Source organism: Lutra lutra, chromosome 4 (assembly GCF_902655055.1).
Source record: "Lutra lutra chromosome 4, mLutLut1.2, whole genome shotgun sequence".
Lineage (NCBI taxonomy): Eukaryota > Metazoa > Chordata > Mammalia > Carnivora > Mustelidae > Lutra > Lutra lutra.
Genome location: NC_062281.1, coordinates 76,762,031 through 76,787,982, shown reverse-complemented (window position 1 = coordinate 76,787,982; position 25,952 = coordinate 76,762,031). Strand labels below are relative to the sequence as shown.

The 25,952-nt window shown below is 42.5% G+C and overlaps 1 protein-coding gene across 2 annotated transcripts in view; it reads right to left on the bottom strand.

Annotated features, from left to right (window-relative positions):
• Positions 1 to 25,289, bottom strand: part of SDR16C5 (short chain dehydrogenase/reductase family 16C member 5) — a 33,349-nt gene extending 8,060 nt beyond the window's left edge. Inside the window, exons 1-3 of one of the 2 annotated variants that reach the window (XM_047727699.1) lie at positions 25,255 to 25,289; positions 5,795 to 6,166; positions 985 to 1,116 (exon numbers count right to left, since the gene is read on the bottom strand). In XM_047727699.1, coding sequence (XP_047583655.1) covers positions 985 to 1,116; positions 5,795 to 6,166; positions 25,255 to 25,257 — 507 coding nt within the window. In that variant the 5' untranslated portion in view covers positions 25,258 to 25,289. Of the gene's footprint in view, positions 1 to 984; positions 1,117 to 5,794; positions 6,167 to 8,474; positions 8,646 to 25,254 lie in introns of those variants that run through there. The other variant, XM_047727700.1, reaches the window with a different exon arrangement.
• Between the last annotated feature and the right edge of the window lie 663 nt (positions 25,290 to 25,952).

Here is a 25,952-nt window from a genome sequence, read left to right as displayed (position 1 = left end):
GAACACGGTGCTCACTTAGTTCAGAATCTTTCCATCTTTCTCCTGAAAACAATACAGAACACCAACAATACCACCAGTGCCAGGACACTTTTGGTGAAACTAGGTGAAAGAAACCGACAAAGTCCAAATAACATTTGAAGGCTGCCAATGATGGTAGGGCAGGGAGTCTGTTGGGGAGGTGTAAGGAGGATGGAGGGAGCTCAGAAGTCTCCAGCAAATACACCCTCCCAGCAGAGAGCCACCCGGGCAGTGGAGCAAAGAGAGGCAATGGGGGGCATGCCTGTGGATGGGGAGGTGTGGCAAGACTAGGTTCAGCAAAAGCTAGGAAAACCCAAATTCTACAAGGGGCACATCATATTAGAAGTCAGGGATGCCCATGGCACCTTCCTGTGCCCTTTAATGTCACCCAGGCTACTGGTAGAGACTCTCTTTTCCTTGATTAGATAGAGTGAGGTGACTGCACATCTTGGTTTGCCCAGAATAGACCTGATTAATGCTTGTTTATTAATAATGCTCTCTTTCACTTTCTCTTTTTAATCATCATTATTATTATTATTTTTTATCTTTTCCACTTTCAAAAGGGTTCCAGTTTTGGGAAATTATAAGGTCACCTTGGTCAAGTTTATGTGATGTCATTTCTGTGTAGCCTTGAGCAAATCTTTTAACTCTGATCCCTTATTTCACTGAACTGTTTCAATGATTATACAGGAAGTGCCTAGGACAGCACCTGATATAATCAATACATGACAGTAAAACCATAGGACAGTTGTCTTTTTGCAGGATTCCTGAGCAAAGGCTCACGCAGGTGTAGGTTAAGTTGGATCCAGGGTGGGGGAGGGGGAGCATCGGGGTCAACCAGGAGAAATCTGAAATTGAAAAGTCCGTGCTTTAGTTAGAGGTGAATAAAATTGTAAGAAAACAAGAGGAAGGTACTTCTAAATTCAGAGTAACTTTAGATTTATTATGAGAAGAAAAAATAATTACCCATAAATGTGCTTTAAAATTCACATCTAAAGTCTTTTCTATCAATTCATCTGGGCAGTCGAGGAAACTTTGGCCTGTCACGACTCCGGCATTGTTGATTAGGATGGAGACATCGCCAACTTCTTTTTTAACCTGCATTGAATAACAAGAGCAACACACCACCCATGGAGTAATTCTTTACATGATCTAAGCTTAAATTTCCATAGTTTTACAGGCTTCTTATCCTAGTTAACTCAGACAGAGGTTATGTACTCTGCAAAGTATGCTTTATTTCCTCTGCTGAGTGTACGGTGCATCAGAGATCCACGTCTGATGCTTTTCTTCTCAGTTCTTCCCCCCTTCCTAGGAGGTTCCAACGCTGCAGGGCTACTTTCCTTAACAGAGCAGTTAGAGCCATTCTAGTCCCTTTTTCAGGCTCCATATAAGTAGTAGGTTATTTCAATCACTGAGATAGGCATTATAGTCATGTGATATAAATCAAGACCCAGCACACACTGAGATGGGGTGGAGCAGGAAGGCACAGAGGAAGCATGACATTTCTAAACAGGTTTTATGCACATGCCACAGCTCAAAACCTGTCTGTCCTGCTTATACCAACTAGCTGGCTTTCTTCCCCCTACCACAGGCTTCTAGGTATTAAGATATGTGAAGGGAGGATTAGAGTAAGCCCCATTTGCTGCTGTAATGCTGGCCAGAGTAGGTACTCCATAACTTGTATTTAAGAAATATAATTTCTGCATGGGACCTTGGAGCCTTTCACTTATAGTAAATCTTTAGCTTGTAATCTTGGCTATTATGGCAGAAGTGAGTGCAGGATTTTTCAGGATTGGTGACACAAGATGGTGGTATCCCTTTGTTCCTTTCTGTGCTTGGAATTCCATTCCTGTAATTTGTATCCCAAGCAGGGGCTCTGCTCCCCCGATTAGAGAGAACCCCTGGTTGCAGTTGCCCTGTGCTGAACAGGAAGCTCACAGCAGTACCCCTTACAATGCTAGCTGTGTGTGTGTGTGTGTGTGTGCATGCATGTGTGTGTCTATGTGTGTGTGTGTACAGCTCTCTACATGGATGGCACATTCTGGCACAGAGCAGGATGTATTACTGAAGCCAGGTGGAAGCTACCACCTTATCCACTGCTCTGGAAGGCCTGAGCCCCAGCAATAAGGGTGACATGGTAGGGATTTCTGAGCCAACCAGAGTGGCAGTCTAGGGAAAACTGAGGATGAAATAAATAGGACCAAGGAAACCTCACCTTATGGTAGCATTTTCAGATAAAAGGACTGGAAACAGATCTGACTTAAAGTTTTATTTGGAGAGTGGGTAAAATATTTAGTCAATTTCAAGCTGAACAAAAGTCAAGGCTAGAAATAACTAGCCCTACCTAAGGCAAAACTGGATACAGGCTTCTGGTTACAGGATGAATAAATCACGGGAATAAAAGGCACAGCATGAAGAACATAGTCAGTGGTACCCTTGTGTGATGGCAGAGGGTAGCTCCACCTGTGGTGAGAATACCCTAGCACATAGAGTTGTTAAATCACCATGATGTATGCCTGAAGCTAATATAATATTGTGTGTCAACTATACTCAAATGGAAAAAAAAAAAAAAAAAGCTGGACAGGGCTGTGAACTGGAAGCCAGTAGGATAGTAGCTCATAGCCTTGCTCAGAGTCAGGGATGGCAAAGCCAGAAGTTACATCTCAGAGAAATAAACAGATATGTGTGTCCACTGCCCCCTCTCACCTGAATAAAGCATGTTATCATAAACTTGACAAAATTAACATCAGACTTTAATTTCAAAATGGCACCTGGTTTCATTATCTGTGGCTTGTGTCTTTGCAGTATATGAATACTGTATCTTTATGAATCATACCTTAAATGTACTGGGCTAAGCACTTGTGATAAGATTTTTCATGTGAATAATCTTTCTTCCCATTGCTTTATCTGTTTTGTATATAGGTTTATATTGCTTTATCTGTTTTGTATATAGGTTTATCTTTTCCTTTTTTTTTTTTTTTTTTTTAAATGAGGATTATCTTGCTCCAAAGTCTGCTTTTGCCTTTTAAATTAGCTTGGAAAGACATCATGAGTATTCAGCCTCCACCACATTAGGGGGGAAAAAAAAAGGATCAGCTTTAATTGTATGAGACATATATTTAAGTATTACTGACCAATGATAACCCAATAAAATGAGAGTAAGCTTGTTTGCATTGTGTTGTTTTATAAGAGACACAGGGTAACAGCTAAGGGAAAATGCAACAGACTAGTTTTCTTTTTTTGCATTCATTATTCTCCTCATTGTAAGAATGTGGCAACAGTGTGTTCAACCCTGGATGACAAGTCTAGTGAGACTCCCACATAAACTGGGCCTGCCTGCTGGTGGGGATTTCTCTACAAACAACCCAGCTATAATAAAAGCCAGAAGACTGGGCACCTGCGTGGCCCAGTCAATTTAAGTGTCTGCCTTCAGCTAAGATCATGATCTCTGGGTCCTGGATCAAGTCCTACACGAGGCTCATTGCTCAGCAGGAATCTGTTTCTCCCTCTCCCTCTGCCTGCTACTCTCCCTGCTTGTGCTTTCCCCTGCTCTCTCTGATAAATATATAAATAAAATCTTAAAAAAAAAAAAGAAAAGAAAAGAAAAGAAGGAAAAGCCAGAAGATCGTGCAAGTCAGTGTCTCACTTTAAACTGTCCAAGATGGCTGATATGAACTTCCCAACCAGTACTCATTAGTGGTGGTGGGCAATAAAGAAAAGTCTGCTTCTACTAGTGATGACATAGTTTAAAAGATGAAATGATCCTGAAATTTGACCTTGAACATCAGGAAGCAGAAATAAACCTTATGGAATTCTCATAGATGTCACAAATAGCGCCCCCCCGCGCCCCGCCGCTGTTGAACCAATGCAGTCAATTGATTCTGATTTGACTTATCTAAGGGATCAGTCATTAAATGTAGTCAGGACACTTCTACATGCCTCAGCAAAGGTAAGCAGCCATGATACAGCCCCACTCTCATCATGTGTTTATTGTTTAAAATAATCGCTTACCTAGGTTGCCAAGTAGCAAAGGCTACACTTTCTGAACTTAATGCCAACTATAATCTGAGGACACTAGCTTTCAAAGTTCTTGGGGTCTGTGGAGATGACACAATGTCATACCACTCTGAAACCTTTCATCATGATCACTGCTCTCTGGAATACTTTTAGAAAATCCTTTGGTATCTTTCCTCTCTCCAGAGAGAGGTTTATGAGTGGAGAGTAGTTTGCTTCCCCTGAATTCCAAAGAGCACATAATCAACTCTTTTTAAGACCCATAAGTAAGAAAAGCTGAAAAATGAACTGCTAATATGTACTATTTGACCATTTCTGAACTAAGCATGTTGGTCAGAACTAAGCCACAGATACGGGGAAGAGGTGGTTATTTATAGAGTGCCTCGTATTAGCTTGCTCAGTATTGGATGGTCTTCAGTATGTGAATATGAACCGAAGATTGCTTAAGAGTGGCTACAGAAGTTGTTTGCAGTCAGCATGAGGGGACATGCCAGGTGATCATCGCTGTAAGCGCACAGACATTCATCTGTGAGGTTGGCACTTTGAGGGAGGCGCTAGCTTGTCAGGTTGGGGTCTCCAGACTGTATGGGGCTGCGTGGGACTGGAGATGGTAGTCACAGATGTATAGAATTTAAAGACAAATTTCAACAGAAGCTACACACTCACCTGCCAATGACTTGCCAATCTTACCACTAAGAAGTAAGGTGGGAAACAGTAAGGGGATTTGAGGTAGGGGCTAGAAGCTGTGCAAGAACTTTCCAATGGGGCTGGGCTGCTCTTTGCAGGCCAGTCTGGTTCCTTCTTTCTTGCTAAATTGGGGAATTCTGGGGGCCGCCAAAAAGGTGGCCCAGGAGATTGATATGCGGAGTACTCATGTCGATGCGGGTATAAAGAAAAACCTTATGAGGGAAAAGAGGCAGTAAACAAATACCTACCTCGATGAACAACAATAACAACAAAAAACCTCTTACCACTGCTTACTGGGGTTTTGATTTCCTGAAAGTCTTCTTTAAATGCACAGCTGTATCATCACCAAAGGAGCAACTGTCGTTAAGCACCATTAGGGTGAATGAAATATTCTGATTTTCTTATGATTACTTAAGAGAAATACACATTCAAATGAAAGGCACTGTGGTGTGGTAGAAATAGGGGAGTTTCAGCTCAGACCGGATATGGGTTCAAGCCCTCGCTTAGTCAAGGGCTAGCTCTGGGACCACTGAGCAGATTATTCAATATCTCTATGTCTCCTTTCTCCTTCAATAAGAGGGCCACCCTCTACCTCCTATACTGTAACACAGTCTGTACCACCTGGTTGGCAGGGCCAAGTGTGTACTATGGAGTCAACAGGCTCAAGGTTGAGCCAGATCTTTGCTACTTAGTACCTGTTCCTTAGGGGAGCTACTTACCTCCCTAAGCCTTGGTTTTCTTATTTGTGAAATGGAGATAGTCATGGACCTCACTTTATAGGATTAGGATACAATACAGCTGGGGTGTTTCATATGGTGTATGGTATACAATGACAACTCACAAATCCTAATTCTCCTCAAAAATTTTTCAATTAAAGGGAAGTTGGAGACAGGCAAAGCTGCACTGAGCAAGGCAAAGGGACAGAGAAACGGAGGCACGCGAGTGTATCTGTGTACAGGGCTTACTATCCGCAGGGAACAGCAAGCAAGGCAAAAGGACAGAGAAATGGAGGCACACGAGTGTATCCGTGAATGGGGCTTACTACCCACAGGGAACAGCAAGACACAAGATCTACCTGCTCGGCCACTCTGTATATGTTTTCCTTTTGGCTGCAGTCGCAAGTGTAGGCATAAACTCTCGTGGCTCCAGCTTCCCGCACCATCCTGCACGTTTCCTCGTTCCCCTCCTTGTTGATATCCCAGAGAACCAGCACGGATCCAAGGTGGGCAAATCGAAGGGCCAAGAGCCTTCCCAGTCCGCTCCCAGCTCCAGTGATGAGCACGATTTCACCAGCAACATTCTTCCGTGGTTTGGGGATGATGGTGAAAATCAAAAACTCCACAAAAGCAATCATCGATTTTCCTAAGAAAACGATCAATTTCTTGGATGACTTCAGGCTGGAAGCCATGTCGTGGATGAGACCTGTAAAGGAAGAGAGACCCACATAAAGCCATCCGTGACCACTCCCTCTGAGTGTGTGGACTACATGGAGCTCATGTTTTCTGAGATAGCAGCAGAAACTAGGATGTGTTATTTAAGCTTCTATCTTGGTAGCAGACTCTGAACTTAGACACAGGGACTGTGTCTTGGCCAACTTTCATTCACAGAACCAAGCTGGGCCCACATCTGAGTAGGACAGGACAGAATGTTCCCTAACCAGGAACTGTAACCACACCAATATTTGACCTGAAGGAGAAGTTAATTCTTTCTCACAGTTAACCTTTCTTCATAATAATCCCAAGTCCCGCTGACTGCTTTTATGTTCAAAGTCATAACTATATTGCAATGTTTATGTGGTAACTGCTACCTTTCTGGTTTTACTTTTGCCTCCTTTTGGGTTTGTATTGGTATTATTTTTTTAAAGACTTATTATGGGGGGGCATACATGGGGGGCTGGTGCAGAATTTGGAAGGAAGGTGTCCTGAAGGGCAAGTGGTGATTTTCAGATTCTCATTTTAAGCTCAACTGTGGGGTGTGTGTCTTCAGATCTGCAAGGATGAGGGTCAGCCTTCCCACAATAATGGAACACCCTGGATACCCTCCCCAGGCAGCAGGCTGGGCACTGTCAACACTCCTTTCACGAGAGGACTCACACCAACTCATCCATGCCCCCTTTCAGGCACACCACTATGAGAGTCCATGCCAGAGGAGAGAGTTCTTTTTTTTTTTTTTTTTTTTAAGATTTTATTTATTTGACAGAGAGAGATCACAAGAAGGCAGAGAGGCAGGCGGGGGGGGGGGGGGGCAGGAAGCAGGCTCCCTGCAGAGCAGAGAGGCCGCCGCGGGGCTCGATCCCAGGACCCCGGGATCATGACCTGAGCGGAAGGCGGAGGCGTTAACCCCACTGAGCCACCCAGGCGCCCCAGGGAGAGAGTTCTATTTCTCTCCTCAGTGGGCTCCAACACCATATGGTGGCTAGAAGTTTCACCACTGACCTGGGGAAAGGTTCTTAATGCCAGAGGCCCTAAACTTCAGATTCCACGGTTCAGTGTTGGCATGATGTAAGACCTAGAGCAAGGTCTTACCACTTATTGCTGTCTGGGCAGCTGCTTATTAAGTTCTCAAGAGCTTGGCATCCTGAGGTCTCTCTCATTTGGGGTTTAGGGTGTCTGCTGAGTATCTGCACAGGTAGTGCGGTGTAGAGATTAAAGTTTGGGTTGGAATTCTGGATCTGCCACTGACTTTTCTGCAGACTTGGTTAAAATATTTTATCTTTTGTGCCTCAGTTTCCTCTTCTAAATAAGGGGATTCTGCAGGATACACCAATTGGGGAGCTGTGGAAGTTAAAACTTAATACCAGTAAAGTGTTAAGGTGTGTAATACTGTCCCTAAGATCCCTTATGAAATTTCTGAGCAAACTGGTGGTGGGAGCTAAGGTTCTCATTGCCCTGAACACAGCTCCTCCTTCCAGGGTGTATAGGGTGGGGGTGGGGCCAGAGGAGTTGGGCTGGATTTCAGCACCTGCCAAGTTACATATCACCTCTGTCTCCACTCCTAATGCCCATAATGTGGAGGCCTTCCTAGAACAATGCCAGGCCCATAACAGCAAAATGGCTGGACTGGCTAGAGCTATGACTGGTGCTCCTGCTAGCATATAAATTAGATCCCTGCCCATAGCAAGGAAAGATGGTAACAGTTAGTATACTTAAAAACAAAAGTAAATGTAAGGTTCTGTTTTAGTGTAAAGACTCTGTCTTAGGAAGTTACAGGGCACATTAAATTTAATCAGGTTACACACTTTGGTGTGTAAAGGGCCTGACTACTTAGTTCAAAAGCTGAAATAATTTGGGGCACCTGACTGGCTCAGTCGGGAGAGCAGCAACTCTCGATCTCAGAGTCGTGAGTTCAAGCCCCATGTTGGGCATAGAGCTTACTTCGGGGGGGAAAAATGCTGAACTAACTTGATGCAATGTAAACAAGTCTTCTGCCTCCCATGCCAGGACGCAGCAAGCTGCCCTGGTGAGAGGTATGTGATGAACTGGGGACGGTGGGGAGAGAGTGGTAGACGCGCTGGGCAGCAGAGAGCAGCGTGGCGCTCTCGCCCGCTCACTCCCAGCCTCAGGGCCGGGGCTCACCGGCCCGCGCCCTCTCTCGCAACGCCACCCACCCCCCTTCCTCAGGCCACCCCGCCACAGCTTTACCGCCGGCAGGCGGGTGGCTGGCTGGACGCCGAGCCACGGGCGCCTCGGAGGGGTGCAGCGCCCCCTCCTCACGTAGGTCTCGTCCGGCCCCGGGTCTGGACTTCGGGAACTCACCCGGGACACGCAGCCCTCGCGATCAGTCGACAAGCAGTAGTCTGGCACCGGCGCCGCGTCGCAAGCTCCAGGCTGCGCGAGGTTCCTGAGTTTGTCTCGGCGTCTGCCCCAGGCCAAGTCCGAGGTGGGGACGGCTCTGCCCTCGCACTGGGTGGAGCCACCTTGGGGCCCCGCCTTGGGGCTCCCTTGACTCGGCTTTTCTTTTCTTTTCCTTCCTTCCTTCCCTCCTTTCCTTTCTTCCTTCCTCCCTCCTTCCTTCCCTCCCTCCCTTCCTTCTTTCCTTCCTTCCTTCCTCCCTTCCTTCCACCCTCCCCTTCCTCTTTTTCCCCCAGGCTGCCAGTTATAAAGGCTGGACATTGGATCGCTATAGCTGGACGCACACGGTTCGAATACAATAATCAACCCTGGATGTTGAAAAATCCTGATATCCAGGATGCATCATGGATTATTAAGTCAGAATTTATGGGTTGGAAGGTTCCCCAGGCACAACCTGGAGGGGTAGGGCCAGTGGGAACCCTTGTGTTAGAGACCAAAAAGGAGGCAGGAGCAGGAGTCCTTGGGTGGGCGGCAGGGAGTGCGCAGGGAGCCGGGTCAGTTCTCTGCAGCGTGCAGAGCAGGGCAGGAGTTCCCCAGCAGAATCTGACTCCTGTAGTTGGGATCAAGGTCAACAACAGCTTCCCTGGCCCAATGGCCCAAAGAAGTGTGGGACTTCTTGGAAGGAAGGTGGGGTGCTGGGCAGGAGTGGGTGCGGGACTGGCGGGAGACCAAGAAGTAGGAGAGAGCGAGGTTTGTTCTAAGGAGATGATGTGGAGAAAAAGTCAACAACATACTCTGGTCCAATCAGTGTTCACTGAACACCTCTGTGTACCAAGACCTAGACAGTATAACAATGGTATAGCTGTCCAAAAAAATGTTCAGTCAACATTAGCTAATCCTCTAATATAGAATAAGTCACTGCTGAAATGCTTATTATATAGGGTGGAGTTTGTTGGGTGATATAAGAAGCTGAAATATCCATAAATTACAGAGTGCTGAAGGAAAACCAGCAAGTCAGGACAAGACCGTGTTTGGAATTGACTCAGGGTTGTGTCAGACACACACAAGTGGTGAAACCTCGAGGGAGAGCAGGTTACCCAATTTTTGTGTGAGGAACTAAACATTCCTTCTTTATTTGACCATGAGAAGAAACAGGTGGGTTGTATAAGTCTGGAAAAGCCAGTGCAGCGAAGAGCTGTGAAGGTCATTTTGGTGCATTACGGGTGTTCTGTAGGGAGTGGTGAGCTGTGCAAAGTGCATAGTTGTGATGTCTGAAGGTGAATGGGGCAGGTGAGTGTGGACGGGTTTCAGCTCAGCAGTCATTGCCTACCGGCATGTGTTGTGCCGGGCAAGTGCTGTACCCAGCTTGGTGTTTGGCTCTGGAGCACTGCAGAGCTTTGGGGAGCTGGGTGGGGGAGGTGAAGGGGGCACATCCATGGACTGTACATGTGTGGATGTTAGTGTCAAAAGTACAGAAATAATAGACATAAGACCAGTGAATCAAGGAACTAGTTGTCAGTGAAAGTTTATGGCGGACACCAGAAAGTTTGCAGACTGGGAATGCTCAAACCAAAACCTGGAATGAGTCTCATATTAAAGCAGCTTATATAGTGAGACGGCAGTGACTATTCTTCACTGAGATTGGTTATAATATTAGAATTTTCTTAAATGATAGGAAATTGGTCAGTGGTTACCACCTATCGACCTTGGGAAACAGTTGCAAGTTTTGTCAGAGGGATAAGCAAGAAACAGCTCAGGTCAAGTTAGTCTTATAAAATAAGCTAAATTAAACTTTGCTCTTATGACTCAACTGGCTTTGTCTGCTCCGAATTTTCAAGGCTCATCCTGTTTTCTTGGTTTGTTTTGTTTTGTTTTTAATTTTCACAATAGACATGCACCCCCGTGCCTGGGGTGCATAGAATAGGGGCCTCTAACCAGCCTGCACCATGAGGAGAGGTAACTGGAAAGGTCTTTCAGATTTTGGAGATGGAATGGGCCAAGGTGGGGAGGTGAGCAACACCTGGGAGTGGTAGTGAATTCTGGCGCAGACTAGTCTCACCTGGCTCCAGCTCACATCACCTGCCTGCAAGAGGTCAGATGGGTGGCCAGTGGAAAACACCAGCCCATGAACGCTTCATGTTTTCTTTGAGTGAAGTTCTGAGCTGCTACTTTTCTTTCTAATGAGAAGGTCAGAGTAGACCTCAGGAAAGAAATCTCAAGCATTATTAGAAATCCCGTTAAAACAAAGTCTGAATGTAAAACAGTGGCAATTTCATAAATGATGTCATTAAGGAAAATATAAGCCTTGATGTTTGGAGAAGACCCCAATTTGACTTGAAGTAGGGGAAACTCAGCAGGTCGACTATGATCCTGAAAGATAAGAATGTATTCTTATCTTTTTTTAAGATTTTATTTATTTGAGAGAGAGAGAGAGAGCGCAAGTGAGCAAAGAGGGAGAAGCAGGCTCCCCGCTGAGCAGGAAGTCTTACTCAGGACACAATTCCAGGACCCTGGGATCATGACCTCAGCTGAAGGTAGACGCTTAACTGAGTGAGCCACCCAGGCACCCCAAGAAAATATTTTTAAAAGGTCTTTTGTGGCAAAGGCTGGGAAAAGCCTATGTAATGACTGAAGTTGTAGACTAGGCTGATGAACATAGGAAAGAAAACATGCTCTAACTTTATTCTTAGGGAAATGAGTAGTGAAGTGTTTCTTGCCTTACAAAGTGACAAATATTAGAAAAAAAAGAGCATGTCTTCATAAGGGAGTGGTGTAATTTATACATTGCTGAAGAGCAAGTATGTATCGAGAGCTAGAAAGGTTTATACCCTCTCACCTAGTTCCACCAATGGGACTTTATATTTAGAAAATAATCAGGTGTCATTTGTTGACTTCAGGAAGGGAAACTGGTCAGTGGGAGTCATGGGTTGGAAGGGAGATTTTAGACTGTATTGAATCATGCATTATTCTTTTGGGGAATGAGCAGGTTAATAAAAACAAACTGATCATTATTTTCTAACAAATATGCACAGATTGAGGGCTCTACAACCATTTTTTATAAAATCATATTTTTAAGGGTATATAGGAAAATACTTTTACATAATGTTAGTTTATTTAAAAAGCATAGTATAAGACTGAGGTGGCTGGGTGGCTCAGTCAGTTAAGCATCTTCCTTTGGCTCAGGTCAGGATCAGGTCCTGGGATGGCAGAGCCCCATGTTGGGCACACTGCTCAGAGAGGGGAGTCTGCTTCTCTATCTCTCTCTGCCCCTCCCCTTGCTCCTCTCTCTCTCACTCTCTGTCAAATGAATATATAAAATCTTTAAAACCAACTAACTTACTAAATAAATAAAAACATAGTATAAGAATAAATATATATATGATCCAGTTTTTCTGATAGTCTTCATTAGAATGCATTAGAAATGCTGGAAGTAAATACACCAATGTCTTAGCATTTTTTTCTTTTCAAATAGATGAACTTTTTTCTTTGTGTCTTTTTGTATTTTCCAAACTTCCCATTATGTACATATTTGTATTTCCAAATAAAAATGTTTCTTAGAGTATACAGATATACAGACATCTCCATGTAAGCTGGTAAACTGAGTATATGCATTTATATCCTGTTTTTTCCCCAAAATTCCATTGAAAGGGAAGATACTGTATAGCAATGTAAAATGACACACAATAGAGTAGGAGAAAATATGTTCACATAAAGAATTGATAATAAGCCATATTTTATAGCATTTCTATAAACTGATTTGAGTAAGGCAGTAGGAAAAACAGGTAAAGAAATGCAGAGGCAATATATATAATGAAATATTACTCAGCCATAAAAAAGAATGGAATCTTGGGGTACCTGGATGGCTCAGTCGTTAAGCATCTGCCTTTGGCTCAGGTTGTAATTCCAGGGTCTTGGGATCAACCCCTGTGTTAGGTTCCTTGCTCAATGGGAAGCCTGCTTCTCCCTCTCCCACTCCCCCTGCTTGTGTTCCCTCTCTCGCTGTCTCTTTCTCTGTTAAATAAATAAATAAAATAAGAAGAATGAAGTCTTGCCATTTGCAATGATCTGGATGGATCTAGGGAGTATAATGCTAAGCCAAATAAGTCAGTCAGAGAAAGACAAATACCATATGAATTCATTCATACATGGAATTTAAGAAACAAAACAAATGAGAACGGGGGAAAAAAGAGGAGAGACAGATCAAGAAACAGACTCTTTTTAAAAAGATTTTATTTATTTATTTAGAGAGTACATGCATTAGTGGGAGGAGGGGCAGAGGGAGAGGGAGAGAGAGAGAACCTCAAGCAGACTCCCACCTAAGCATGGAGTCCAATACAGGGCTCTATCTCGCAACTCCAAGATTATAACCTGAGCTGGAAACAAGAGGTGGAAGCTCAATTGACTGAGCCACCCAGGCACCCCAGATTCTTAATCATAGAGAACAAACAGAAGTTACCAGAGGGGAGGTGGGAGGGTGGATGGGTTAAAGAGGTAGTGGGGATTAAGGAGGGCACTTGCTGTCATGAGCACCAAGTGATACATGGAAAAGTTGAAGCACTATATTGTACACCTGAAACTAATACTATACTATATGTTAACTAACTGGAATTAAACTTAAAACTTAGAAAAGAAATGCACAGACAATTCATAGGCAAATAAATACAAATGACTCTGAAAAGATCCTAAATTTCCCTGATATTCAGGAAAATGCAAATTAAATTGGAATATTATTTTTATTTACCCATCAATACTGAGACATTAAAAAGTTAGATTAAAATTCAGGAATGGTGAACACGTGAGAACACAGGCATTCTCATGTATTGTGCGTGGGAGTATAAACTGGCCCATCCTTTATGCAAAGCAATTGGGCAGTAACCATCATGCCTTGTGATGCTTCTCCTCCAAGTCTAGGAATCAATGAAGCTTGTTTGCAATAGTAAAAAACTAGAAACTACTTAAAGGCCCATGTACCCTATTAATCATGGTGTAGTCACATAATAGAATTCTGGGAACTATATAAAACGAATGAAGTTAGAACTATATTTACTGGCAGGAAAAGATCTCCAGGGTGTGTTAAGTGAACAAAAAAGTACAGAATTACTCCACTGAAGTCAAATTTATGAGTACATTGTGAGTGTGTGACTCTGTGTGTGTGTGTGTGTTTGTAAATACAGATGGGGCCATTCCCAGTGGTTACCCCAGCAGGAAAGAAAATTAAGAGGCATGAAAGGAGACTTCCCATGTTCTGATGTCTGTTTCTGTATTATTAGATTTTTTAAACAAATTTCATGCATTGTTTTATTATATCAAAAACGCAAATAATGATTAAAATGTACATACTTGCTGTCTAAAAAGGACTCTATTTTAAGAACGTATTGTCTTTGGGGATTACTTTGCAAAATAGTGGAAGAAATCTAGTCACCCAATGATGCATTCAAAATATAGTAGTTTTACCAAAATATATTATCTGGGGAGACTTGATTTTGGTAGCAGGAGATTCTAAAATTTAGGAACAGAATTCATTGATAGGTAGATCTGCACTTACCATGACAAGAAGCAGTATTAGATATATTTGACTCATGTGAAAGTGTACGAAGAACAACACATAGGAATAGTAATCCAAGGGTTGAAAGAGATGGGACACTTTTACTGCCACCTTACTGGGAAAGTAATCATATTCCAAAGAAACTAAGAAGTTTCAGAAGACTAAGGCTCAGGGGAGACAGTGATGGGACAGGGTATGTGACTGGAATTCCCTGTGCCCAGCACACTGCCAAACTTTCCCATTCTGCCTGTCCCGGAAAAATACAAAAGGAAGTGGTGTTATAGTTTATTTTTGCTCCTCTATTTATTCCAAGATCATTATCGCCTGTAACGAACTTTTTAAAAAAAATTTTGAGCAATCATGAGTTTAGTAATGAACGTATGCAGATTTGACCTGGTTTTCTCTGCCTCGGTTGTGTAATCATTCTGGGAGATCCTTCAAACACAGCCAGTGTGTCATGGTACACCTATAAGTTTTCTCCTCTCTTTATTTTGCTTTTCTCTTCTTGAGTTTCTTCCCCCTTTTCATTCTATCTTTAATCAGTGGAAATACTACTACTGAAGGACATTAATTGCTTGTATTAGCTTTAGAACAATTTGCTGGTGGATGGATCCGTGATCAGGATGAGAAGTAAGACAGGCAATCCTCCCCCTCTTCAACCCCCACCCTATAAAGTTTTATTGAAGTGTAATTTGCATGCTAGAAAGTTCACTTATTTTCAGTGTCTAGTCTGGTTTTAGTAAATTTACGTTGTTGTGCAGGTGTGCCTTATTGGGGTGCATTCAGTCACCCCAATATCTTCTCTTAGGAGCACTTTAAACTCACTATTTGGCTTATTTATCGGAGAGTGGAGGTAACAGATATGGTGTAAATTCTGGCCCCAACACACTGTCTCTAAGGCGCTCCCCTCTTCCCTAGTTCAACACCCTTAGCAGTGTAACCTTTCTGGGATTCTGGGCATATATGGATGGTTCCCAGCCAATCCTCTTGCTATTTATAGGCTTTGTGTTTTTGCCTCTTCTCCCCAGTACATGAGCACCCAGTTTGGACAGATATACCCCTCTTCCCTACCTCCTGACAAACTCAAACAAACTCCTGGCAAACCAGCTCAACATAGCCTTAGCCCCAAGTAATTTTACTTTCTTATTACCTAGCTCCTTTTCTGCACTGAATTATTATTTCATTTATTTTATTTCATGTTTAAGATTCTATTTATTTATTTGATAGAGTGCATGCACAAGCAGAGGAATTGGCAGGCAGAGAGAGAGGGAGGAGCAGGCTCCCCCTGAGCAAGGAGCCTGATGCAGGCAGTTGCTTAACTGATTGAGCCACCCAGGTGCACCTGAACTGATGATTTTAAAAGAGGAAATGAGGGGCGCCTGGGTGGCTCAGCGGGTTAAGCCGCTGCCTTCGGCTCAGGTCATGGTCTCAGGGTCCTGGGATCGAGCCCCGCATCGGGCTCTCTGCTCAGAAGCCTGCTTCTTCCTCTCTCTCTGCCTGCCTCTCTGCCTACTTGTGATCTCTCTCTGTCAAATGAATAAATAAAATCTTAAAAAAAAATAAAAAATAAAAGAGGAAATGAGGGGCCACTTTTCTGGTTAAGCCTCTGCTTTCAGCTCAGGTGATGATCTCGGTCCTGGGATGGAGCCTCGAATCGGGCTCTCTGCTCTGCAGGGAGCCTGCTCCCCCCCACCCCACATGCCTCTCTGCCTACTTGTGATCTCTGTCTGTCAAATAAATAAAATCTTTAAAAAAAAAAAAAGATAAAAAAATGTTTACCCAGAGATTTTCAAACCCAAGTTAGATTTTCTTCTAATAGTTAAGTGTAATTTTGCTTCACAATCATTTGACCCCGAGGACTGGCTCTGTTATTTACATGGCAGACATCACTCTACAGCTTCAAGCTATCATGAAAAATATACTTTAAGTACATGAAATACACAGTACATAAGAAATTGCATCTTTTCAATTACTTACATTTATAATTTTTAAAAATATAAAAAATTACAGATGACAAGTTAAAAATGTATGAGAAGATATATCACTACAAAAGTTGTTTTAGGGGCTCTTCAGACAAGTTAGAAGACCATTGACATAGAGCAAGTTTTCTTTCTTTAAAAATTTTTTATTGCCTTTTCTATTGCCTTGATAATGACCATTTTAGCATTTTATCATGTTAGTAATAGATGTTGCAATTAATAGTTACCAATTTGTAAAACTTTTGAAACTTGCTTCATCTAGCTAGAAGCCAGGGAATAAAGTAAACAGCATATCCAAATATCAAATATAAATTGCTAGGGTTAGAAATTAGTTTTGAGTTGAAAAAGCGCTTGGTGATTTGTTAACCTCATTCTATAATCTATACCAAGTGTTTATTTTAGCATTATTTATAACGGCCCAAATATCCCGATCACTTGTGGCCTTTTCATACAGCAGTATATTATATGATAATGAAAAAGATTGAAGTACTGCTGAACACAATTTGTGGAAAAAATTCACCGACATAATGTGGAGCAAAAGACTGACCCAAGTAGATCTGGGCAGAGGTGACACAGGTGTGTTCCCTATGGAGAAACTGATCCAGCTGTACATACTTGGTGAACTTGCCTTAATGTAGGTTGTAGTTCAACAGGAAGTTTACTTAAACAAAAAGACATTGTGCTGCTTTCACCAACTTGAAATCATGGCAACTATTTTATGTGAAGTATCCCCTGATTTTACCAACCTCCTATTGTTGCCAATAATGGTGATGGTATTCAGGTGAATAGTTTGTCGTGTAGAATATCTTTCAGCCTGAGCCTGGGCAGAAAATGCAGCTTGGTTGTGCCACTGAGTATTCTTAGGTAGTTCCACTTTGTTAAGACTTCATGTCCTGCAGCCCTTTGGGCAGGGGCAGTCCCTGCCAAATAGGTGTAATGGTGAGTTCAGTCATATGCAACAAGCTTTCACTTGGGCTGGGTTTCTTCCAGCACCTCTCATTCTGGCAGGGCCAAAGTGGGCTTTTAAAAATTCCAGGTCCACCTGAGGATTTTCTTGTCAAATTGCAAAGGCTCGTGCTTGGTGAGGACGCTGTGAAGCTTCCAGAGCTGTGCATGGGTGCAGTGCACAGCGCCCCCAGAAGGAGGCTCGGGGTGCTCCCACCGTTAGCACGTGGTGCCTGTTCCTGCACCTGCACCAAAGCACACACCCCAGTTTGCACATTCCCATTCCCACTCTTCCCTTCCTACCCACGCAGGTCCTTCCACTCGCCTCACCCACCCCTGCAGTGCTCCCAGGTGAGTCCGGCACATGTAGCAGGAGAGTCCTGCGCCAAGACAGGCAATCTCTTTCTGATTCCTCGGAAGTTTAACAGTGGGGGCGCCTGGGTAGCTCAGTTCATGATCTCAGGGTCCTGGGGTCCAGCCCCACTTGGGGCTCCCTGTACAGCAGGAAGTCTGCTTCTCCTTCTCCCTCTGCAGCTTCCCTGCTTGTGTTCTTGCTTGCTCACTCTCTCACTCTTTCTCAAATAAATAAAATCTTGAGAAAATAAGTTTGACTGTAGACTCATAGTCTTTAAGAGAGCAATTCACAAAGAGCTTCCATATAATCAAATTCATGATTGTGAGTTTTGCACATCGTATGCTGGAGGGATCTTCACAGTTTGAAGAATGACAGTAGTAAATAAAAACTTCTGGAGAAACAGCTCTTTTGGTTTGCCTGTGGGGAGCCCTCTCCCTGGGAGGGACAAATACCTGTCCCCTGTACAGATCAGCAGTCCCTGCACCTGACTTGTCTTCCACTGTGGGAGGTCTTTCTTTGTCCCCTTTCTGCTCCCAGCCAGCTGCCCGCTTCCCCCTGCTGGGGCGAGACTGGACCAGCGTGTCTGGTATGCCCATAGGGCTGAGCCTGAGGAGAGGGCCTCCAGGGATGGATGGGGAAGTGTGGTAAAAATTGCACTGGCCCTTGGCTCAGCAGAAACTGGGGCAGGCGGTGGGTAATTGAGACAGCTAGCTTGAAGTCAGAGCTGATACTATCCGGTGATAACAGTGTGTGGTCATCATTTGCTGATCTCCTCCAGGGTTCAGGACAGGATCCTCACTGTCGAGGGTAGTTCGGGTGTACACCATGGAAGCCACCAGTGAGTGAAACTCAAACGGAGAAAAGATCAAATATTTTTATTTGGATTTATTGGGTGTTAGAGCAGAAAGGGTTTGGAAATCAGTTAATCCCAGAAGTTTTCTAATGTGGTTTTGCAGAAGTAACTCTGGCACTGTGGAACCCTCAGTGCCCAGTCAACTATATCAGTTTTGCTTTGAATGTCTTCTATTTTGGGGAATAGCTAGTGGGTGTGAGTCTAGGCTCTAGGGCTGGGTGTGGTGGAGTAGCATGTGTCTGAGAGCTGGTTCTACCCCTTACGTCTGTGTGATGCCAGATAAGCTGCTACTTGACCTTTCAGAGCTTTGGTTTCTTATCCATAAGGTGAGCATCACAACACACACTGAGAATACATTATGATACTGACATATATGAATAGCCAGTACCAAGTACTTGCAGTGTGCCATGCACTTTTCTAAGTTCTTTGCCTGGATTCATCAATGTGTTTTATTACAGATGAGAAACCTGGGCACAGACAGATCGACTTGCCCGGAGTCATGGTTTGCAATTGGTGGCACCAGGAACGCATTTGAATCAGGACCACGATCTTGGCTGCAATGCTCCCCTTCTCCTAATCACGGGCAATAAAATATTGAGAGCTTTAATTAATTGATTAATTAATTAATTTTAAATATTTAATTTATTTATTTGATACAGAGGGAGAGAGAGATCACAAGCAGGCAGAGAAGCAGGCAGAGAGCGGGGGGTGGGGAGAAGCCGGCTTCCTGCTGAGCAGAGAGCCTGATGCAGGGCTCGATCCTAGGATCCTGAGATCGTGAACGGAGCTAAAGGCAGAGGCTTAACCCACTGAGCCACCCAGGCTCCCCGAGAGCTTTAATTTATTGAGTATTTGCTCTATGCCAGCACTGTGCTAAGAGCTTTATGTGGGTTATTGTAAAGCAATCCTTTCACCCCCAACCCCACCCCACATCCATCATGTCCTCACTTTTCTGACTCGTGGCATGTTATTACTCTCATTTTACAGGTTAGATTAACCAGGGCTGAGCAACCTTGGTGAAGGTCAACTAGTGGGTAAGTTGGGGATTGAGTCTGAACCAGCTGGCCCCTGGTCTCTCTCATAGGAGATCCAGCATAGTGTGTGACACACAGGTACAGGGACCACTTTAAGGACCTTCAATATGTAAACTACTTAAGGTCTTGCACTAAGGAGAGCCTTATCCTCAGTGTTGTGTCTGCCTTTGCTATCTTAAAATTTGTCACCATTTGTCTTTGAACTTGACTTTTATAAATTGAGTCTGATAGCCCACTGTAGCGTGTGCATGAGTACAGACAGTAAGCTGCGTGGCAGTGTGCTCATGGCGTTGTGGTCCTCAGCTGCCCATGTACAGGGTGGAGGGCGCACATACAACAGTGGGCTCTGCGTGCATGCGTGTGCCTTGGGGCAGTCTGGGGTACCACAGACCCCAGGAGGTGGCTACGCTTGAACCTGGGCCCTGGTCAGTGGCAGCAGCAGCAGCCAGGGAGTTGGCAGTGGTGATAGATGCAAGAGACAGAAAGTCCCACGTGGGGAGCAGTGTCAAGATCAGGGGTTGAAGGCAGTCTTGCTCATTGTCCCCATAGCCTGGCCCTGAGGCATCTGCACAAATATTAAATCTCCCATCTGAGCACGAGCACAGAAATGGCCAGTTCCCTGGCAGTAAACTGTGTCGGTAAATCATCGCAAAATCAAAGTGTACATGACATTGTAATAAAGCACATCAAAGAGTTATTAGAATTCCTCAAAGATTTAGAACTTCTGGTTGTGAAAACTGCTGTATGTTGCCAAGCAAACATTCACAGACTCAGGAATAAAAATTAAATTTATTTTTTAAAAAAGATTTTATTTATTTATTTGAGAGAGAGCACACAAGCAGGAGAGCAGCAGGCAGAGGGAGAGGGAGAAGCAGGGTCCCCGTTGAGCAGGGAGCCCCACTTAGGGCTTGATCCCAGGACCCTGGCTGGGATCACGACCAGTGCTGTAGACAGACACTAAATCGAGTGAACCACCCAGATGCCCCTAGAAATTAAAGTTAAGGTTTCTTGCATAGGATGGAAAAAATACCTTTCAGTTGCAGTTTCATATGAACCAATTACTAGTAAGGAAAACAATTTCAAAATTACTTTTTCTCTTGTAATTGAAGATACAGCGACAGAAGGCATCAACAGGCATTTTGAATTATGAACAAACCATGAAGTACATCTTGGTTCCTTGTACAACAGCCACAAGTTATAGGAAATGTCAGAGAAAACATTAAAATGCCATTGTACACATTTGCATTTAAAATTAGATATAAACTTCACATGCATCTGGATTGTATTAGGACTTAATATTTTTACAAAAGTTCCATAAGATTTATCAGCTCTAGATGTAGTAACATTTATGTTTCAAAATAATTTACCAGGAAATGTGTCCTATTGAAAAAAATTATCATAGTGTTATAGTCTATGATATAATTTCATAAGTTCTAGCAACAATTTCATCAGCAGAAAGTTCCTTTTCAAAGTTAAAAATATTATCTGCAGTCTTTTATTTGCCTAGAGTGATTCTACCGATTGAAAATGAAGTTGCAAAAATATGGATTTTGGTAGTTTAAGAAATGAATCTGCAAAAAATAGAGCCAGGAAAATCTTCTAATCAATAAAGTTATCATAACCTACGTATTATTTATTGTATTATATAAACTAGGAAACAAATTTAAAAAAATTTATAGGTTTGTCCATGTGTCAGAATGATCACTTTTCCCTGCTTTTTGAACAGAGATCCCCACATTTTACTTTCTGCTGAGCCCTGCACCCTCTGTCCCAGCCTCACACAGCTCCCTGGTCCTCACACCAGGGCCCCTCTTCACTGAAGTGCCTTGAAGCTACTGAGACCATGGTGATCCAGGAGCCTGCTTCCTGCTCCTGAGTCTGGGATGATTGCTGGACACATCTTTTCATTTTAAGGAGGGATGGTGTATTTTCCTCACTGTTTTCTTTTATATATATATATAGAGAGAGAGAGAGAGAAAGAGAGAGAGAGAAAGAGAGAGAGAGAGAGAAAAAATATATATACATATATTCTTTTTTCTTGTCATCCCTGTGACCCAAGTATGTAGAACTTTTCTGGGCCAACTCTGCTTCCATTCTGAATGCACCTGAAGACCCTACTTACCATTTTATGTTAATAGTGTTATCGAAGACAGATCCAGTTCCTTGGGGGCTAAGTGAAGCGTGGTATGAATGGATGGGAAAAATAAGCTTTATCACATAACATATGGGAGAAGCACAATAACATTTTCCATTTCAGGAGTTTGTCCCCACCCTGAAAGTTCCTCTGCTCTTTAGTTAGCTTATCACAATTTTCTTTCCCCACATCATGTCTCAAGAACCCTAATGTCCTAGACAATTCAGACCTAAACTGAAGTTTGCATACCCAAGTGACCCAACAGCCAGTTGAGAGCCTTGCTTGAAGAGCCTGCTATTCTCCATCTTGCCTCTTGGCTCATGGTGGGGGATCATTCCTCATTCTGAGAAGTTTCTAATATTCCTTCCAGAAAAAGCACGTTCCACCCTAAGGTATAATTCTTCTAAAATAAGATATTCTCTATTTTATTTCTGGCTTTTCTGCTTACTTTTCATTGTTCTATCAAATTTGCAAAGTGACCCCAGACTCTCCTATTTCCTTTTTCTCTTACTGAGTTCTGTTTATGAGTCAAAAGTACACTCAGTAATTCCACAAATATTATACTTTACATGTAGTTCTTCAATACAGATTTATTGCAAAAATAAACCCTAAATAGAGATTTTCAGGATAGGAAGGGACCCAGATAATTTAGTCATTAACCCTTGATTTTCAGAAATGGAAAAGTCCATTTTCAAGAGTCAAACTTAAGAGTCACTTGATCTCAGGCCGCTGTTGGTATTAGACAGTTACCTCTTCTTCTTCTTTTTTTTTTTTTTAAGATTTTATTTATTTATTTGTCAGAGAGAGAAAGAACAAGCAGGAAGAGTGGCAGGCAGAGCAGGCAGAGGAAGAAACAGACTCCCTCCTGAGCAGGGAACCCGATGTGGGAGTCAATCCCAGGACTCCAGGGATCGTGACCTGAGCTGAAGGCAGCTGCTTAACTGACTGAGCCACCCAGACATCCCGAGTTCCTTCTTATGTTAAGCCAAAATCTGTGTCTTTTCCAGTATCAAGGAAAGGAAAGGCTTACTTTAGGAAAAGAACTTTTGCAAGAGAAAGTGCTCTTATTTCCTAAAACCCACAGAAGATTCTAGTTGTCTCTTTTAGCGTCCTCAAAAACGATTCCTATCTCCTCAGCTTTTAAATTTTTTTCAAGTATTTAGTTTAAAAATGGCAAATTCATTATTAAATACTGTCTCCACATGTTAACATTTTGGACTATTCTTAATTGCATTTGATTAGGAAAACTTGTGGAAGGAGAGTAACTACCAATGAATCTTCTCTTCTCCAAAACAACATGCCTAGAAATGCTTTAAGTACTGTGATCACACAAGGTAGGACCTCACATGGAAAGTGTTATAGTAACTGGTCTGCTTTTTGAAAACTTGGTGGAAGAAAAGAATAGATGTGACCAAATTTTAGACACAATCAGTTCAGTTTTGTAGTTTTGATTGGATAGATTTCATGACTAAATGTGAAGATCTGGAAGAGTTACATGGACACTATTACATATTCTAAAAGTTCCAAGTTGCTGAAAGGGGAAGGAAAAGTTCAATGCCCACTAGGGAGTCTTGTTAGGTTCAACTCAACATTCAGACTCAGAAGGCAGGTGTGGTGAGAGTCTACCCAGAGGGTATGAGAGGAGCTTCAGGGGCCAGGGGGCAGTGGCAGACACTCCCCTGATTTGTATGGGGGTAGGCCTTACAGAATTCAACACACATGTCCAGGAAACTTCTTGTCAGATCCAGCTCTGGTGTTAGGAGACTGATACAGGCCAAGTGTAGGATCTGCCCAGGCATTAAAGTCTCATGCTCCATAGACCCACAGTTTCATGGGCATAAATTCTGCAAACCCAGTTACCAGAATCCTCTAGCTCCAGGAAGCCCAGTGAATGGTGCTCCTCCCCATCAAGAGTTTATAATTCATTTATAATTTCTCTCAGTCTGATGCAAGTTACCAATTGGTGATCCTTTTTTCTTTTTCTTTTTCTTTTTTCTTTCTTTTTTTTAGTCGTAAGCAGCGTTGCTTAGAAACATATTTGACATTTGGCTTTTATAGGTTGCTAGGAGAACAGAGCTATAGGAAGTTAACCTAAGAGAAAATTCTCTTGCAGAAAAACAAAAGGTTTTGTTAACACTTTACCTGTGATGCATAAATACAAATGAAAGATAACAGAGGAGTGGACTATGCTGTTTCGAAATACTGTAAATCTGTTAAATGAGAAGCTGAGTGAACTTCCAACATAAATTGGGAAATAGTCAAAACCCAACCAAACCAAAGGCTCTATGTGGCCAACAGCTGTCACATAGGTCTTCTACCTTATTTAGTGACTATCTTACTTGCTATCCTTTCTAGTGCCACACATAGTAGATACACAGGAAATATGTGTCGCCTGAATGCATCAGTGAATGAATAAAAGACTCTCCTTAGGCCCAACTTAGAAGCAGGATACATTCTTGTCTGAATGCAGTCAAAGCTGACAGGGTAGATCTTCTGATATTTCAGTGAGGACGTGTGGACCAGTCTATTTAGAGATAAAGGGCCCCTCAAAAGTCACTGCTGAGTGTCAACCTGGTTAGAGAAGATATGTGAATGCCCCTGAGACATAAAGAAAGGTTAAGTAATTCTTTGAATTATTAGCTTAAGAAGGCAGAGAGGTATCAAAATTGTAAAAGATAACTGAAAGATAATTATAAGTTAAAAGATAGTTAAAAGTAAATTCATTCTCTTAAAAATACTGTATTTTGGAATGTTTTAGTTCTCTGTTAGTCCCCAAATTTTTCTCTAGTTTGTTCATATCAAGTCAAACTGCTTTCTTTGTATAAATGTAGAAATATTATGTCTCATATAATGGGATAAATCTTATATATTGAATCCTCCCTCTTTGGTTAACAGAATATATACTTTAATTTATTTGAAATTTCATGTTTTGGTTTTAACATGACTGACTAGCTCTTGAACCTTGTAGAGGCAAAGCTAGATTGATGTTTAGTGGTTATGGTTCAAGAACCATTCCAAACCCAGACGGTGTTAGGAATTTTTGCCAAATTGGGGCAGCTGGGTGGCTCAGTCTGTTAAGTGTCTGTCTTCAGCTCAGGTCATGATCTCAGGGTCCTGGGATGGAGCCTGGCATCCAGCTCCTTGTGGGCCTGCTTCTCCTTCTTCTGCCTGCCACTCCTTCTACTTGAGCTCTCTCTCTCTCTGTCAAATAAATAAATAAAATCCTTTACAAAAAGAATGTTTGCCAAATGACTGGTATGTGAGCTGCACATTCAAGTAAGTATAGACTTTTTTAAAAAAGGGAGTTCATATCATGTATTCAAATACATCAGTGTTGAGAATACCTTATTGACTTAATTAAGAAGATAATTTTCCTTCCCAAACCAGTAGTATATAGCCATCGAAGGTAAACCTTTTCCCTTATGGAGTAAAGAACTTAGGAATTGTTCAACACATCCAGATGCAAACAAATGTGATTAGTTACAAGTTTATATTTAACAAATAAGCAGATTCAGTCCCACTAAGGACCTTGTTATGATCATCCAACTCCAGTCGGAATTAATAGGCAACACAAATAAGCCTTCACTTTGTGAGGTAAACTGTATTTTTTTTTTCATTACAAAACTAGTATGTTTCTTTAAATCTGATTGGAAAAATTATCAGCCTAAAACACTGATTTACAAGGCAATTATTTTTAATTATCCCTTTTCTAAAAGTACCAGATATTATCTATTTAAAAATTAAATTTGGGTCAATTTGCATTAATGTTTTTGTAAATAACGTTATATTCACTGAGCTTATTGGAATGGCTGTGACAGCCTCAGGTACTAAAGGGAAAATTAAAAGAGAGGGGCACCTGGGTGGCTCAGTGGGTTAAAGCCTCTGCCTTCAGCTCAGGTCATGATCCCAGGGTCCTGGGATCGAGCCCTGCATCGGGCTCTCTGCTTAGCAGGGAGCCTGCTTCTTCCTCTCTCTCTGCCTGCCTCTCTGCCTACTTGTGATCTGTCAAATGAATAAACAAAATTAAAAAAAAAGATTAAAAAAATGATAGGAGAAACTGCATACATAGTTTGAATGCCTAGAAGAATCATCAGTGTGCTGACCATGTCCTGGGAATAAAGTTGGCACTCTCGAAGACCTCAGGAACTGTTGGTGGGTGAGAATGCTTTCGCATTGGAAGGAGCTCTAGGTAGTCTATCCTTGTACATTTCATATCATTTCCATATTTGAGGCTTCAGCTGTAGGTGTTTCCTCTCAGTTTCAGTCTGAACTTCATTTGCTTTCTCTCTCCCTCTGAAAGAAGCCACACAAACATCCACGTCAAGGTCAGCAGCAAGAGCTGTCATCATATTTGGTGATATTATTCTAGAAAAAAGCAGACCAAGAGAAAAAAATAATGTCAGAATCCTTTAAGAGGCGTCAACAAGACTTCCTTGCGAAGATTACTTTTGAATTACATAAAGTGTGAATTGTTAGTTATTCATGTTATGCATGTGTGGTTAAATAAGAAATAAGTCAGTCCTACATCTGGGGAGCTTTGGAAAGCCCCAATGCCCAGGCCACAATTTTTCCATATCTTTCATCTGCTAGGTTCTGT